This window comes from Poeciliopsis prolifica, unplaced genomic scaffold (assembly GCF_027474105.1).
Source record: "Poeciliopsis prolifica strain line A6 unplaced genomic scaffold, Auburn_PproV2 SCAFFOLD103, whole genome shotgun sequence".
NCBI classification, from domain to species: Eukaryota; Metazoa; Chordata; class Actinopteri; order Cyprinodontiformes; family Poeciliidae; genus Poeciliopsis; species Poeciliopsis prolifica.
The window spans coordinates 4,047-21,264 of record NW_026562478.1 but is presented as its reverse complement, the minus strand read 5'-3'; the positions used below and the strand labels follow the sequence as shown (position 1 = coordinate 21,264).

At 41.1% G+C, this 17,218-nt stretch overlaps 2 protein-coding genes across 2 annotated transcripts; one reads left to right on the top strand and one right to left on the bottom strand.

Annotated features, from left to right (window-relative positions):
• Positions 1-1,328: 1,328 nt before the first annotated feature.
• LOC129354121 (cathepsin D-like) lies at positions 1,329-7,833 on the top strand. The gene is given in 10 exon segments (XM_055023607.1): positions 1,329-1,523; positions 3,966-4,122; positions 5,014-5,137; positions 5,205-5,238; positions 5,240-5,321; positions 5,575-5,774; positions 6,339-6,461; positions 6,806-6,947; positions 7,297-7,395; positions 7,765-7,833. Coding segments are annotated over 10 exon segments (1,056 nt in total). The 5' UTR covers positions 1,329-1,461; the 3' UTR covers positions 7,798-7,833.
• A 664-nt stretch (positions 7,834-8,497) lies between these two features.
• On the bottom strand, positions 8,498-16,950 carry LOC129354088 (cadherin-related family member 5-like). Its single transcript, XM_055023578.1, is given in 15 exon segments — positions 8,498-9,440; positions 9,443-9,587; positions 10,005-10,165; positions 10,242-10,308; positions 10,974-11,090; positions 11,303-11,509; positions 11,610-11,707; positions 12,617-12,707; positions 13,351-13,536; positions 13,605-13,709; positions 14,567-14,653; positions 14,720-14,809; positions 14,907-14,966; positions 15,055-15,227; positions 16,867-16,950. Coding segments are annotated over 15 exon segments (2,061 nt in total). The 5' UTR covers positions 16,940-16,950; the 3' UTR covers positions 8,498-9,039.
• Between the last annotated feature and the right edge of the window lie 268 nt (positions 16,951-17,218).

Here is a 17,218-nt window from a genome sequence, read left to right as displayed (position 1 = left end):
GTGTTTTACTGAAGTTTACTGCATTTTCACTGATACTGTTGCATTAAAACAACTGGATGGATGGCTGGATGTTGCCTAACCGCTGAATGAGACAACAGCTATTATTCTTTTCATACCCTGGGTGTCTTTTAATATTACAGAAAGATCCTGAAAAACATAAGAAACTATTCAAACAATCAGATGATTTTGGACAGCACACAGTGACATGCATCTGTAGGGCGAGGCAGCCACTCGCTGTTCAGTCCTCAGCATTACAAGGCAATGGCTTCACTCTGAAAAACTGCAGCTTCAGCAGCGCTGGTTAATCATTTACATCATTGAGATAAAATGTTTAAAATAGAAAAGGTAGATCAAGAATAAATTTTTTTGTGCCAAATAACCTGTTTGCCTCATCTTACTATGAAAATGCAGCAGAAAAATGATTCATTAAACAGACAAAACCTTTATGGATAAAACAGAAATTAACTTTGTCTAGCCTGGATAATTCTTGATCATAAACCTAATTCTGCAGCTCTTTTTATATTGAAAAGACAATCCTACAAGATATGTTTAAAGAAATAAATGGAAAATATAGAAAATTGCTGCTTTGTCTAATGCATGCCTATCTTTTTCTACGTGTGCATATAATTTCCCATATTGTGATATTTCTCCATTGGAGGAATTTGCTGCAAAAATGTCAGATATAATATTTATATGTCTTCTGTAGGTAAATTATTTTTTACCATGCTTTCCCACATATAGCTGATTCTTTATTTGAGTTTTACCTAAGCAACATTTTGTGACATATAGTGATTGTTTACAGTCAAAGGCTTAATAGAAAGACAAAGTTAGTCAAACTTGGCAAATTGCATATTTATTATAGTTCACTACAACAGGAAGTAATAAGTAAATTTTTTTTTTTCAGTCTACATTTTTACTATTACTTGAGTAAAATTATGTTGAAGGAAGAAGTGCTATTTTTACTTGAGTCCAATGTTTGGTTACTTTGCCCCATTGAGGATTATGTTGCGAAATTTGGGGTGTTAATTCCTGGAGGCACAATGTGGTGTGTCAAAGGTTGTTGCAGTTAATCTTTCTAACTCGGAAATATTCTCCTTAAGGAATATTTTCCAAATTTGGAAAACTGCATTTTTATTTTGTGCCTGTATTTTCGCTAATTTTATTGACAAACAAAATAAAAAACAGGATTAATTTGTGATCATATTCGTTAGTTTGATTGTGTTATATTATAAATCACATCATATTTTTCTTGCCTTCCTGTTGGCTTTTTCCCTGTTTTTTTTCCTAGCTTACAACAGGAAGTAAAAAAAAAGAAAGAGGAAGAACCGTTGGTGACGTCACCGCCGTGCCGTTTCGGAGGCACGTGACGCTGACTGGTCAGCTGATAAAAGTCGGCTGTTTGTCGACAACAAGCTCGAATTGCTCGGTCATTGTGGTTCTGCTGGTCCCGGTTCTGGCGCCATGAGGATCCTGGTCCTGTTCATGTTGGCGGCGTCAGCCTTGACGACCGACGCCCTGGTTCGGTAAGTTAAAAAAACAACAAACGTTTAATCCGTTTAGTCTGCCGGTTTAAAACGACCTTAAAGCCTATAAAGTTAAGCTAACCGCGTTAGCAGCAACTTACACAAGGTTAACCGTGTTGGCGCCGCATTGACGGCCACGCCGGTGGTTTTAATGTGGTTTGGAGAAGGTTTGTCTGCTAATATCAGGTCAGAGGTCACCTGACCTGATGGCTGCCTCAACAAGCCCAACTGATCTGCTGACATGAAGCCGTTAGCTGACACTTTGTCTCTCAGTTTCTACAAGAAAGTAGATTAAATGACTTTAGGCGGGGAGTCTGTTTCGGTTTATTTTACTGAATTTGGTTTTGCATTTACAATAGAGGGCGCATAGCGGAATTTATTTTCAATCTGGAGCCGCAAAACGCTTCAAGAAGGTGTCATCAGTCCATCCCCTGCGTCATTTCCGGTTGTCTAGGGACAGGTCACTGAGGTATCGGGTCCAAATGAGAATCTCCAACATCCCCTCATGGTACCATCCTGTAAAACCATCCAAGTCATAAGAGATCATATAATCTTTCCAGGAAATTCAGTGTCTGCATCTGTTTATTCCCAGCTGAACCTACTTAGCAATGGGTGTCTTGGCAAAATTTGCTAAAACGATTATGTTGGTACACAAGTTTTAATCTGAAAGAGCATTAACAGATCGTGTGTGCTGATTAAAAATGTGTTTCTGACTAATAATGAGAATAAACTGTGACTAGGGCCAAAGCCAGGCCTTTGGGGCTCTGGGCCCCACGGCCTGTTAAAACCAATAACAGCACAAATGTTGTTCAGGTTTGGTGTAATCTTTTATTGGCTAATCGTAAAATAATCAAGAATAATTGGTTATTTGACTAAACTGTAATTGCAAACCAGCTGAAGGTCAAACACAAAGAAAAGGTTAAACTTGTCTTAGATTGTAACTACAATCAAATTAAGTCAAGTTGAAATTATTAAATATTTTGATCTATGCTGAAAACAAATTAAGTTGCATGTTTCGATTCTCAAACACTTTTGTGCGTTCTCTTTATGGTAATAAAAGTGACCGACTTGTCTGCGTTGAAACAAAGGGCATTCAGTTGATGTTTTGCCAAACAATCGTTACAACAAAATTAAGATGCATTTCCATTTTTTGATTAATTTCAAATGCTCATAATCTTTTGTGTGTACATAGCTACTTCTAAATTATTCAAACCTATTTCTGCTCCTCTTACGATAAAGCAAAATTAGTCTTGTCAAACCAAAAGTTGCAACAACACAATAAAATTGACTAATTTAGCAAGTAGATATGGATTTCTCTGCATATTTATTAGCAGGAAGTCTCAAAACCACAAACTGCAGCAGCTACTAAAACTGTTTGCTTGAGGCGACTGCAGCCAGTGACTGAATGTAGCAGCAAGTCTCCACAGTCTCACTAATTCTAATTCAGAATCAATAACTTGTATACTTTGTTTCTGCTGGGGTTTACTTTTAGTTCTGTGCATCTTCGAAACCTTCTGCAGACCTTTTGGTGCAGCAAAGCAGCAGCTCTATTCTGGAAACAAAAAACCTTGCATTTCTAAACACTTCCTGTTCTAAGGTTTTTCCAAAATGTTTAAAACATGAACCCAAATATAAAATGTCTTCCTACTGAGCTCATGATGATTGCGTCATCTTTATTGTTTTAAGAGGCGACTGTAAAACTCAATACCTGACTAAGGTATTGAGTAAGGAAGATAGTTTCAGCTGACTGTTTTTAGGTGTGTAGTAACTGGGTCAGCTGTGAAAATGGGGACAAATGGCAGTCAGGTTATCACTTGTGGTTTTTCTGACACCATATTTAGTTTGTCAGTCAGGTTTGACTGTTTTTGTGACAAGTTTCAACCTGTAGCTTTAAAGGTGTGTGTGGTGGTTTTCAAAAGCTTCTCTAAGCAACTTTACAATAAAAATCTGTCAGAAGGTTGTCCAAAAGTTACAAAATATAACACTGGCTCCAAAAATGTTAATGAATTAAATCTCAGTCATTTTTGAGCACAAATCTGACCATTTCTGATCTCTGGAATAATTCAATCACATAAATTGATAAAGGTTCAATTCCATTTGCATGGTTTATTGTTTTTTTCTTTTTACCAAAAGCTGGATGACTAAGTCATCAGTGTGGAGAATTTGTATGAAATGTTTGGAGACTTTCATAATTTATTAATAATTATATAAAGTTGTTGCAATAGATAATTGTATCATTTATTGCAATGACGTCCCCAAGGGGGCAGCGCAGGTTGCACCATGGGGATAAAGTGGGAGGAAGTAGATCAGATCTTTGATTTTCTTGGGAATAAATGTTGCTGTCAGTTCAGCTTTTGCTTCATTGTGGAAACTGGAATAAAACGTAACTGTTTAAATGATCTAAATTAAACTTTTAAACTGTTTTTTGTTTTTTTTGTTCAGAATTCCCTTGAAGAAATTCCGTTCAATCCGACGCGAACTGACTGACTCGGGAAGACGAGCCGATGAGCTGCTGGCCGACAGACACTCCCTGAAGTACAACCTGGGCTTCCCGTCCAGTAATGGACCCACTCCAGAAATGCTGAAGAACTACCTGGATGTAAGCATGTCTGCTTCTCTACAGCTGCGGCCCGAAACGCCCTCAGCCGTTTTGTTCGAGTCGAGCTGCAGGGGGAAAGAACAATGGCTCAGTTGTTGTTGCAGAATTACGCAACGTTTCCAGAAAGGCAGATAAAGTGCTGAAACTCTGGGAAAGTGTGACGGCTTCTGATTCCATCAGCGGGTTTGTTTACTCTGAGGCTGCAGAACAATAGATGATCACAACTTTTAGATCAATGGTGTCCAAAGTGTGGCTCGGGGGCAGTTTGTGGACCCTGAAAGTATTTTGTTTGGCACCTGATCACAAGTCATGAGTGGTTTAAAAAAAATTGGCCCACAATATAAAAAAACAGTTGCGGCAAAAAATTTGCACTATATATATTTTATTTTAAGCTTCTGTTGAAGTTTTTTCCACTTATTAAAATATTCATAATGAAGCTTGGTTAGTATTTTATCACAAATTATGTTACAACTTCATACATTTTTAGCCTCAAGCTTGTTAAACTTTTTTTTTTTTATTAAATGATCTCCTAGAAGCTGTGTTTCGGGTGATTCTCCTGGAGAGAGAAACCTTTTATTTTCAGACTGAATTACATTTTCTGCTCTCTGGGGAACTTAAGCAGAAGTGAAAACTAATCGCACAATAAATCCGAATCCACTTCTCCATTTTACGTTTGAGAAACTGAGCATGACTCGACAGAAACGCAGCGTTTGGTCACATGAAGCAGCAATCTGGTGGCGGTCATGAGTAATCGTTTCCTTTCTGCAGTTTTCTCTTCCTGTTGTAACGGTTGACCCGCGTCGTCCGCTGCTTATGATTATGGGTCAAACTGGCTGGTTAATGTTTAGCCTGCTCCGTTGGTCCTTGAATGACCTTGTTTTCCCTGACCAGGCTCAGTATTACGGGGAGATCAGCCTGGGCACGCCCCCCCAGCTGTTCACGGTGGTGTTTGACACCGGCTCGTCCAACCTGTGGGTCCCCTCCGTTCACTGCTCCCTGCTGGACATCGCCTGCCGTGAGTCCGTCTCCTCTGACGCCAGACCGGAACCAACCGGGAATTTAACCCTCTGTTTTCCTTTCAGTGCTTCACCACAAATATAACTCAGCTAAATCCAGCATATGTGAAGAACGGCACCGCCTTCGCCATCCAGTATGGATCGGGCAGTTTGTCCGGATACCTCAGCCAGGATACGTGCGCCGTAAGCTCCGCCCACAGCAGATCGGACCAGAGTATCAGGACCACGCTACAAAACTAAAATATGAGAATGCACTTATGTGAGAGTAAAGTTGTCCCATTTTGTAAATCTCGACTTCTTGTGAAACCACTACTTCTCATATTTTGGCTTTATTCTCGTAATGAATCATATTTTCCTAGCGTGGCCCCGTTACTCGGCCGTAGATCAGAGTCGAGTTATTGCCGTGTGAAACCCGCTGACCTGGCTCTCCCCTCAGATCGGCGACATCACCGTGGAGAAGCAGCTGTTCGGTGAAGCCATCAAGCAGCCCGGCATCGCCTTCATCGCAGCCAAGTTCGACGGGATCCTGGGCATGGCGTATCCCCGGATCTCTGTGGATGACGTGGTTCCTGTGTTCGATAACATCATGAACCAGAAGAAGGTGGAGCAGAACGTCTTCTCCTTCTACCTGAACAGGTGAGACGGATGTTTTTCTTCACAGGAGTCAAACATTCTGCTGTGCAAATGAAGGATGAGGCTCCGTTTGGTTTGCTAGCTGGTCAGAAATGTGAAGTACAGACTTGGTTGGAGATCGATCTTTTCAGAGTCTTTTATTAAACTGTCATGGTGACAATTTCAATAAATATGGAAAAAGACAAAACATTTTTGTGTTTGTTACAAAACTGAAAAAACAAAGATTTGCATCTCTAGTAATGCTCCAATGTAAAAGGTTTCTGTTATCCTGTGAAATGCAGTTTCTGTAAACAGACCGTTGCAGGTTTTTTTTTTAATCTTGCAAATGAAATTTAGCTAATGATGACTCATCTATATGCATTTTTTTATTTTAATATAAAAGCAGTTTTATACTTTTTACAATGTTCAGCTTCTTAATCATAATTATTGCTGCTGTTTTAAGGTTTGCAAGAGTTTAACTCTACTGAAGAATCATTATCAGTCCTGATAAAACGGACGTTCTCCTGTATAGAAAAGTTGTTTAAATGACTAATTTTGGTGAAGTAATGTATTATTTGTTCTGCTCAGGAACCCGGACACAGAGCCGGGAGGCGAGCTGCTGCTGGGAGGAACCGACCCAAAATATTACAGCGGAGATTTCCACTACGTCAACATCAGCCGACAGGCCTACTGGCAGGTCCACATGGACGGGTAAGAGACGCACAAACCTGCACAGCAGCCCAAAGTTGAACTAAATCAGTTTCGCTTACGCTTCATTTAAGATGACCACATCAAAGGTGGATCCCTTTAAGAGAGTTATTATTAATCACCAAAAACTGAAAGCCAGAAAACCTTCTAACTGAAATCAAACTGATTAATGGGGAAAAAACTATAAATGGAACTAATGCATTTATGAGACTAAAGCATTGTAAAAATTACAGGAATAATACCTTTATTTGTTTACCAAATGCAACAAATATTTGAATATTTTATGCACTTTATTTACTCGGATGAGGAAAGTTAAGTTTTGTTTTTCATTTTCTGTTGTGCTCCAGGATGACGATCGGCAGCCAGCTGAGTTTGTGTAAAGGCTGTGAAGCCATCGTGGACACCGGGACGTCTCTGATCACCGGCCCGGCCGCCGAGGTCAAAGCTCTGCAGAAAGCCATCGGCGCTCTGCCGCTCATCCAGGGAGAGGTGAGGAAACGCTGCGGCTTTGGCCTTTCACATTTTGTCGTGTTAAAAGTTTCAGTGAATATTGAGCAGAATGGAGACGTGTTAGAAGGATAATTCTTCACTTTCGTGTCTGTAAAACACTTCAAGCCTCAGAACTTCAGAAGATGCTCTTTCCACAGGCTCTGTTATTTCAGGTTTGGATTTAAACCAATGGTGTCCAATATTTTTATCTTTTTCTGTACTAGAGGCTAAAAGTGGCAAATTTAAACCACTGGCAGGCCACAAAACTCATTAAATAAAAATTCAAAAGTTTGTGAAAAAATAATTTTATCTTCTGACCTATAAACATTTTTATTTTAATGTCTTTCAGTACATGGTGCCCTGTGAAAAGGTCCCAACGCTGCCAGTCATCACCTTCAACATCGGCGGACAGACCTACAGTCTGACTGGAGACCAGTACATCATGAAGGTGAGGAACCAGCAGGGGGCGACGGCACCGAACAAACACACTGACTCTGAATTATTAAAAGCAGAACAAGTGCAGCTCTGAAGCGGATGAGGCAGGTGTGTTTGGAGAGGAGGACATTAAAGGGGACTTATTATGCAAAAGTCACATTTACACAACTTTTGTGCTTCCATGTTTGTCTCTCCTGCTTCTACAAAAGCCCAAATGCTTTAAAAAACATTTTTAAAATGATTCATTCTGGAAGGATAACCTAATTAAAATATCATCTTAAAATGAGTTTGCACAGAAAATGAAATGAGCAGGTTTTGTCTGGATCCCTGCGAACGCGTTCAGGGAAGCATAATGGGAAACATTTTGTCCTCCGTCCTGCAGGAGAGTCAGGCCGGGGGAAGACGATCTGCCTGAGCGGCTTCATGGCGTTGGACACCCTCCCCCGCCGGGCCGCTCTGGATCCTGGGAGACGTTTTCATCGGCCAGTACTACACCGTGTTCGACCGCCAGAACAACCGGGTCGGCTTCGCCAAGTCCAAGTAAAAAGACGCATCCTGCACCTGGAATGCAAGCTAACGCAACGCTCCGGATCTGAGCTGCTTGTTTCCTGTTTCTGTGATCAAAATGTACCTAACCATAGACTTTAGAGCAAAGATGCACTGATGAGGAGTCTGGACCGGTTCTGATGGAGCGTGAAGCAGAACCTGGATGTGACGAGTTGTGCTATGGTACCGATTCTGCTTTTTGAGACATCCAAGTAATTTTCTTTTCCGTCTTAATCAGGGACTTGTTTTAAAATGTATTAATTGGCGTTTGAAGTGGAAGGTGGTTTTACTACTGATGTTTTTGTCAAAGTGATTGGGCTCAATAAATTTTTTTTAAAAGAACGTCTTGTGTTCTGGTTCTGTTCAGCTGTTTCAATAACCTGGTATTTGTTCAGAGCCATTTCTCCCACAGTGCTGTCGTCCACTTCCTGCTTTTGGAGCGATCTCTGGTCCGCTTGGCGTTCACATATGCATTCGAACCAAACCAGAGTTCTTTGGCCAAACGGGCCGAACTGGGTCCTCCCCTAACTCTTCTGAATCCTTTCTGGGGATTTGATTTGTATATTTTTCCTACTGATGGTGCCAGTGTGGAATCAGTTTCAGTTTCTCTGCACATTTGTTTCTAATTTTTCTTTTGAGTCCAAACCATTCCAATATTTGCTTTTAAACTGAGAAAAAAGCATCAAATCATTTGTTCAGTGAATTAGGAATTTATTTTTCTGCTGCCTTAAAAAATGACACCAATTTAACACGCAACCATTTTAGACTGTTAAATGTTTAGTGGAGTGTTTTTTTTTTTTTTGTTTTTGTTTTGCATTTGCGCTGCCATAAATAAATCCTTCAGCTCCTTCCGTTTTGTTTTTATTATAAAAATTGTCTCCCAACACTGTGAGGAAACGGGCGTCCCAGGTTCCCTTTTCCTCGCTAACGAGTTTCTGGTCCGGTCGGTGATGCCGCGTTTCCGGACCTGCGGATAAAAACTGCTCCGATCAGTGGGTTCCTGTTTGGAAGCAGCTCTGGGAATCCTGGGAACGCCGTCCTGGAACTGCTGGACCAGAGTCTGAACCGTATCACAAAACCAGCAACGTTCAGCCCAGTCTGACCTCTGACCTCAGCGCTCCTCCTCCTGCTCCTTCTCCGAGCCGTCTCCCGGATCCGGCTCGTCGCTCTGCTTCTCCAGCTCCGGGTCTCTGAGCGGGGCGGCGGGGTCTCTCACCACCCCCTCCATCTCCACCTCCAGCTGCTCCTCCGTCTCCTCCTCCACCCGGCCCACCGAGTCGGGGATGATCTCCACTTCGATGTCCGAGGAATCCTCGCTCTCCTTGAACCACACCGTCTTCTGCCCCTCCTTGCGGCGCTGCTTGGACAGGATGGACCTCATCCCGTACTCGTCGCCGTCGCTCCTGCTCCTCCGCACCGACGGGCTCCCCTTGGAGATGTGGTTGGCGTAGACGCCGCAGGTGGAGCAGTGGCGGCTCCGCCTCTCGAGCGGCAGGATGCGGCTCCGGGGCTGGGGAAGGTGCTGCGCCGGGGAACCACGTTGCTCCAGCGTTTGCCTCGGCTCGGGTCGGCTTCGTTCTGGAATCCGTCGTTGGTGAACTGGAGGGAGTCTCTGTGGCCGGACCGGGGCCGGTCGGACCGCAGGCAGGGGCCCAGGCACTGCAGGGGTCAACACAGGGGTCAACACAGGGGCCCAAGTTAACCTCTCCACAATGTTGGCAAAAATAAATTAAACTTTTTAATGCAACATTTTAAAAACCTTCAAATTGTACAGCAGTGTATTGGGACCATAGTAAGAAAAAACAAAAACAATTTGTATGAGAATTTAGTCAATAAGAGGATAAAGTCATATTTTGAGTTCATATGACAAGAATGGTAAAAATTATAAAAAATGTTTTCCCCAGGATTTAGGTCCAGAGACCAGTATAGTAACTTTGTTTTATTGTCTATTCTGCAAAAGTTTTATATTTTGCTTTGAGTTTTAGTTGGAGAACAGAAAAAAGGCAACAAAAGTCCAAAGAAACATTTTAGAAGATTTTTCAAGGTTCTTCTGTCTCCTGGATTTTGCAAACTGACCTCACAAATTTTCTCGAGACTCGTGTTTTCCTTCCACAGGCGGGAAATCAGGAAGCCAATCACGATGAGGGAGAGAACCAGGAGAGCTGCCATGATGAGTCCGAGCAGCGCCATGTCGCCGGGCCGATAGCCAACGTTCGACGGAGACGGGACGGCCACGGCTGCAGACAAACACAGGCGAGGGCTGAGCCAGTCATTCCAGACTAAACTAGAGATGAACTTTGAACTTTCTGTTACCAGGTATGACTTGAACGGAGAGCGCTGCAGTCCCAAACTCTCCTGTGACAGAATCCACGGCTCTGAGCTGCAGACACAACATTGACAGTCAACAAAATGAGCAAAGAGCCTCCGGCAGCAACAAGCTGGTCAGAACCACGGCGGATTGGCAGCATTACGGAGCAAGCAGCAAAAAATCTCAGAAATTCTCTGGAAAATCTCAGAAATTCTCTAGAAAAAAAAGTATAACCTTTTGAGTTTGAAAGTTGAAAAATTGCTGGAAAAACAGAAATTTTCTAGAGAAAACTCATTTCTGAGTTGGAAAAGTGGTAAAATTACGAGAAAAACATTAATAAACTCAAATTTTGAGTGGTCTCAACTTTTCTAGAAAAAACTCTGACATTTCTCAGATTGAAAAGTTGCAAATGTGCCAGAAAAAATCAGAAATGTTGTAGAAAAAATACATTAATATTTCTGAGTCAGAAAAATTTGCTTTTAGAAACTGAAATTTTCTAAAAATAAAAATGGAAATTTCTGAGATTCAGCATTCTCAGAAATTTCCAAATTTTTCCAAAATGTGAGAAAATTTTTTCAAAATGTGAGTTTTTCTTTTTCTTTTGTTTTTTTACTTTTCCAATTCAAAAATACTTTTTCTGCAAACCTTCTGAGATTAATCAAAAGATTTCTGAGTGTTTTGGCAGGAATGTACTGCTGTACATTGGCCCTTTGAGCTGCTGTGGATCCATGGGTCACCTGAAGGGCAAAAGACTCCGTCTTCACCACTCTCTTCAGGATCACGAAGCCGTCGGGAGTCACGTTGACGTAGCTGCTGCTGTACTGAACCTCATACTTCATGTCGGGGTTTAGACCCTGACCCCAAAAACACCAAACAAAGACGTTAATTATCCTCAGAACATCAGGATTTAACCAGACTGTACTGTAAATCCAGAAGGATCTCCTGTAGCAGTCTGTTTCACAGTGGTTTTGAAAAAGCCTCTGATAGGAGCCACTATACACTGCACTGTGTATCACTCTCTTCTGTATCACTTTTTTTAAAGCAGACTTTACTGAGCGTCACTTACACTTGCGAAGTCTTCGTCGCGGGCTCGGACCCTGAAGGGTCTGTTGGTGGTCCGGTCTCGGAGTATCATGCTCTCTGGGATGGAGTTGCTGTAGATAAATCCCTCGAATCGCTCTTTCTCAAAGCGCGGAGGATTCCTGCTCTTCTTCATCACCTCTATGGTCACCTGAGTCACTGCAAACTGATCCCTGTTGTTCACCTGCGAAGCCTGAAACGGAGGAAAACATGTCCAGAATCAGAGCTTCCCATTGTCGGATGTTTTTTAAATGATCCCCAGAAAAATGTTTATTCCCCCCCCCCAGTTTTACCAGGATTGACAGAATAATTGGGCCAACAATATCTGCAGCTTTGGTCATTGTAATGTTCCCCGTGTCTTCATCAATTTGGAATATATTCCCTTCATTTCCTGGTGATGAAAGAAAACATAAATCACTAGAAAAATCTAAAACTTCCCTAAAAAACTCAAATACAGAAAAACTAATAAAACCTATGACTGTTTTTTTACATACCAAAAAATAATTGTACACACGTATTTATGGAAATATTGAGAAAAATAAACAAAGATTTTGGCTAGTAGCTTCTAAGCTAATGAGCTAAAGCTAATTGTTAAACTCTGGATTATTTTTAAATCTTTGAAACATTAGAGTATTTAAAAAAACAAGTTTATTGTTTTTCTTTAAGTAATGAACTAATAACTTTTGTAATATTTAATGAGCTGACTTAAATTGTTTTCAATCTGGAGAAAAAGCAAATACCAGTTAGCTTAGCATGACTAGTTAGCACCAGCTGCCATGTTTTTAGCTTCTTAATTTGTTTTATTTTGTTGTTCTAAATCTAATTCCTGAATGAAACATTTATGTAAAGATATTTTACTGAAATTCTGTTTATTTACTCATCTGGATAGTTTAGGTTGGCTCAATGTTAACTTAGGTTATTAATTTTAATTTATTTATTAACATCATTTAGGTAAAAATATAACCCCATTAAATATTTTTTCCAGTTTGATCATTTAAATAGATGAGAGAAGATGTCAAAATGTTTATTATTATATTCAGTAAATGTTTCCAAAACAGGGAAAAAAGAAAAATGTTGACATATTTTACTTACAATTCAGTGAGATACCATGATATTCTTATGTATCTATTATGTATAAAAAATAATTATATTTGTATGTTTTTACCCTGTTAATTCTTCTCAATGAATCCATATTTTTAGGGAATAATAATAAATTAGACATTTTCTTTATAAAGTTATTGAGTATCAAGTCAGAAGATGAGACCTGAAAAAATCAAAAGTGATTCTCTGGGTGTCTGACCTCGGAGTATCCTGTAGCTGATCGGCTCGCTGCGGTTCCGGTCTCCGTCTCTGGCGAAAACCGGTCCGGGCTCCAGAACCAACGGGCCTTCCTGCGTTTCAAACCAGTCTGCTTTCATTTACCATCTCAGCATTCAACTAAATCACCGTTCACATTCTGGACCCTCATCAAATATTGTCAGTATAATCATATTTGTTCACATATCATGTAGAAAGTTAATTGAAAGTTAATTGAGTTGTGAAAACAGAACGAGGCTCAAACCGATTCCAGCCAGAAGAAACCAATCCGCCTAAAATAACAACTGACTGCTTCCCTTTTAGTCAAAGTCAAACTTCATCACATTTTACAAATATGAAAAACTAAAAATAACAGAAAATCACAACACTGACGATCTGCAGATTGAAATGGAAGAATTTTGATTATTGTCTGTTTCTCACATTTTGTTTCAGATTTTAGTTTAACCCTGACAAATAAACTAAGTTGAAATATGTTAGTTTTTAAAAACATGTTTTGTTTTTTGTGTAAAGTTTTATAATAGTTTAACATTAGAGACAAAATTATTTTGCATTTTGTACAAGCGCTGCACATGTTCTAGACAAACCCACAAAAATAAATTTTTTATGGTTTTTAAGATTTGACCCAAACATCATATCTTAAAGTTTGGGCAAGAAAAGTAAACATTTGTACATTTTTAGTTTTAAAAAGAGATGTTGATATTTGCTGTCCAAACTCACTTCCTTCTCCGTCAGGTTGACTTTGCCTCTGTAGCCGCCGCTGACGCAAAGCTTGGCCAGTCCCAAGTTGGTCCTGAGACACGGCTGGAACCAGGGCGGCCGGTTGTCCACGTCCCTCACCTGGACCGTGATCAGGGCCACGGAGGTGAAGAACGGCTCGTTGGACGCCGAACCGTTGAAGGTGTCCTGGGAGCGGAAGACAAACATCAGGGAACGGACAAAAAGAAAAAAACAGAGCAACGTCCTTCCTGTACCTGAACGTGCAACACCAGAGAGATCTTCTGCACCACGTCGTAGTCCAGGAGGCTTTTCACCAGGAGCTTCGGTGTGTTGATGTTCTCCAGACGGAAATATTTCTCCTGAGACGTTCGGGTCAAATATTGTGGTTTAGAATGAAAAGTAAGACAGATTAACTATTTCAAATCATGTTACACCTTTAAGGGAATGAAAAAGTAGCTGCAGTCTGTCAGGACGAGTAACACCAAAGTAATAATAATCATAATAATAACAAATTGTTTGAAGCGTTTTGATTTACTGCAGCACTGAGGAGTTCAACAGTTTTCCACAAATCAACCGGATCATTTTCCAAATCTGACATTGTGACAACAGAAATGTTTATGACCTTATAGCATTAAAGGTACAGTCTGTAACTTTCAGAGAAGCAATCAGAGTCAGGAGGCGGGTCTTAGCGCTGTCAATCACTATCTTGTGTGTGATGCTCTTCCTTCCTCCTCTGCTGCTACTACAGTTTCTCCTGTCAGCAGATCTTGTTGTAAATGCTAGGCTAGTTAGCACAGACACTGGTGATGGTAGATAAATTGTTTACCTGTAACGGTAAGTCGTTTCTCTGCCATTCTCTCATTTAGCAGCGAGTACATGAGATTAGTTGACAGCACTACGGCCCTCCTGGCTCTGATTGGCTCTTTTTGGTCGGCAGTGATGCATTTCTTCAGATGGCAATAATAACAATAACTCAGAGTAACTGTCATTACAGTTTTAACAAATATATTAAAAATATTTTTAATAAAGTTACATTCTGCACCTTTAATTGGCATTTTTTTTCCCTCTTAACGCAGCAAAAAAATCACATCTATTTAAAAGCAGCAATATTGACAAGTAACCAGGAAAACTCAGAGGAAAGAGACGTAAAGGTACAAATACCATTTTTTTGTGAAATGAATAATAATAAAAACGGTGAGAATGGGGGAAAGCTTACAGTTGCAGACTCTAAGCGATAATAAAGCGGCTCTGAATCAACATCCGTTGCCTCTATGAGTCCAACGCTGGAGTTCACTGGAGAGAGCTGCAGGAACACAAGAGTCAGAGCAGAAACCTGGCAACATTTTACCAGCAGAAAAACTGCGTCCACCTCGTTCACGTCCAGAACAAAGTGGTTCTGGGCGAAGTTCGGAGGATTATCGTTCACGTTTTCCACCAGAACCTCCACAGACTCGTTCACCTGCAGAGGAGATGAACAGATAGTTCTGGAGGATGTTGAGTTCGGCGCCGGCTGATCCAGAACAGGGAACGTTTAGCATGATGTTGGTTTTACTCACTGATCTGGATCCGGCTTTGCTGCACTTCACCCAAACCACCAGAGTGGGACTGGACAGGGACTGGGAACCAGAACACTCCTGGTTACAAACTGTGAGCAGGTGTTACTATTATTACCTCATAATCTGGGGGGATTATTGTTGTTGTTACCTCGTAATCCAGGCCTTTCTTCACCATCAGGACGTTGCCTTTGATGTAGAACAGATCCTCCGGGTTCACCGAGACGCTCAGAGTCGCATCACCGCTGGAGATGATCTTCACCACCGGGACGTCGGCCGTGTTGTTCTCAGGAATGGTTACCGGGCCGGGCTGCACCGTGCAGACTGGGAACCGGACCAGAACCAGTAAACACCAGAACCAGTAAACACCAGAACCAGTAAACATCAGAACCGGTAAACACCAGAACCAGTAAACACCAGAACCAGTAAACACCAGAACCAGTAAACATCAGAACCAGTAAACACCAGAACCGGTAAACACCAGAACCGGTAAACACCAGAACCAGTAAACACCGGAACCAGTAAACAGTAGAACCAGTAAACACCAGAACCGGTAAACACCAGAACCAGTAAACATCAGAACCAGTAAACATCAGAACCAGTAAACACCAGAACCAGTAAACATCAGAACCAGTAAACACCAGAACCGGTAAACACCAGAACCAGTAAACATCAGAACCAGTAAACATCAGAACCAGTAAAACATCAGAACCAGTAAACACCAGAACCGGTAAACACCAGAACCAGTAAACATCAGAACCAGTAAACATCAGAACCAGTAAACAACAGAACCGGTAAACACCAGAACCAGTAAACATCAGAACCAGTAAACATCAGAACCAGTAAACAACAGAACCGGTAAACACCAGAACCAGTAAACACCAGAACCAGTAAACATCAGAACCAGTAAACATCAGAACCAGTAAACACCAGAACCAGTAAACACCAGAACCAGTAAACATCAGAACCAGTAAACATCAGAACCAGTAAACACCAGAACCAGTAAACATCAGAACCAGTAAACATCAGAACCAGTAAACACCAGAACCAGTAAACATCAGAACCAGTAAACATCAGAACCAGTAAACACCAGAACCAGTAAACATCAGAACCAGTAAACACCAGAACCAGTAAACATCAGAACCAGTAAACACCAGAACCAGTAAACACCAGAACCAGTAAACAGATCCAGTAAACAGATCCAGTAAATGTAGCTCTATGAATCGATGCTTCAAGGTTTTTTCCAAACCAAACTGATCAAATTGATCCCCAACAATAGATAATCAATCAGATATAAAGAGATTAAATCCAGTTGAATTTGGTTCAAATTTCTGTGTTTCTATGGAGCTAAATTGGGGCCATAAAGTTTGTTCAACAGGAAATAATTATCTCTTAAAAAATGTTTTTTAAGAAAAAAGCTGTCAGATTGTACTTTTAAAATGTTACAAAATTTTATAAATAAAATACTTTAGTGAAAACATCTTTCTGGACTTGAAATAAGACAAAACTGATTGTTTTAATATTGATTTAAAAATGTTCTACTGATAGATTACACCAGGTTTCCATGTCAGACATGAAATAATAACTGGTCTGTTTGTTAAAATCAATATTAATTGAATGATTTAATTTCTCTTTGGGATCAATAAAGTATTTTGAACTGAGCTGGATTTTTTAAATTTGCTTAAATATTTTGCTGACGACCTCATTTTGTCGTATTGACAGTGAAATCAGAGAGACAGGAAATTCTTGGTGAGTTTTGTATTTTTGCAGTGAAACAGATGCACTAAAAAAACAGAATTCCAAATAACCTGTAAATTGATCCAAATTTTGCTGAACTCAGACTGAAAACAGAAAAGTACATTTGGTGTTTCGCTTCATCCAGTAAGGTTTGGTTTTAGAAGATGTGCTCCGTACAGCAGTGTTTTAAAGGTCAGAGGTCATCAGCAGGACGGTCGGTACTCACGTCTCTGAGCCCAGCACTGCGCGGAAAAGCAGAAGGCGACGATGCATCTGAGCAGAACGTCCGCAGGTTCCATGTCCCGGTTCCACAGGCAGCGGCGAATGAAGTCCAGAGGAGGACGAGGCGCCCGTGGTACCAGCTGGTACCGGGCCACATAATGCCCCGTCTGTGCTGCCCGGGGGGAGTGGGAGTCGACTACAGTCGCGATGTTTGTGACTTCATCCCGGGCCGCTGCCTGCCAGCAGCAGGCTCCCAGCCTCCCACGGGAATAGCTGCATCTCCTTTGGCCTGCAGAGGAATGTCACCAGCTGGAAACGTTCCTGACGCGCTCGAGTACCGTCTGCTTTGACGGACG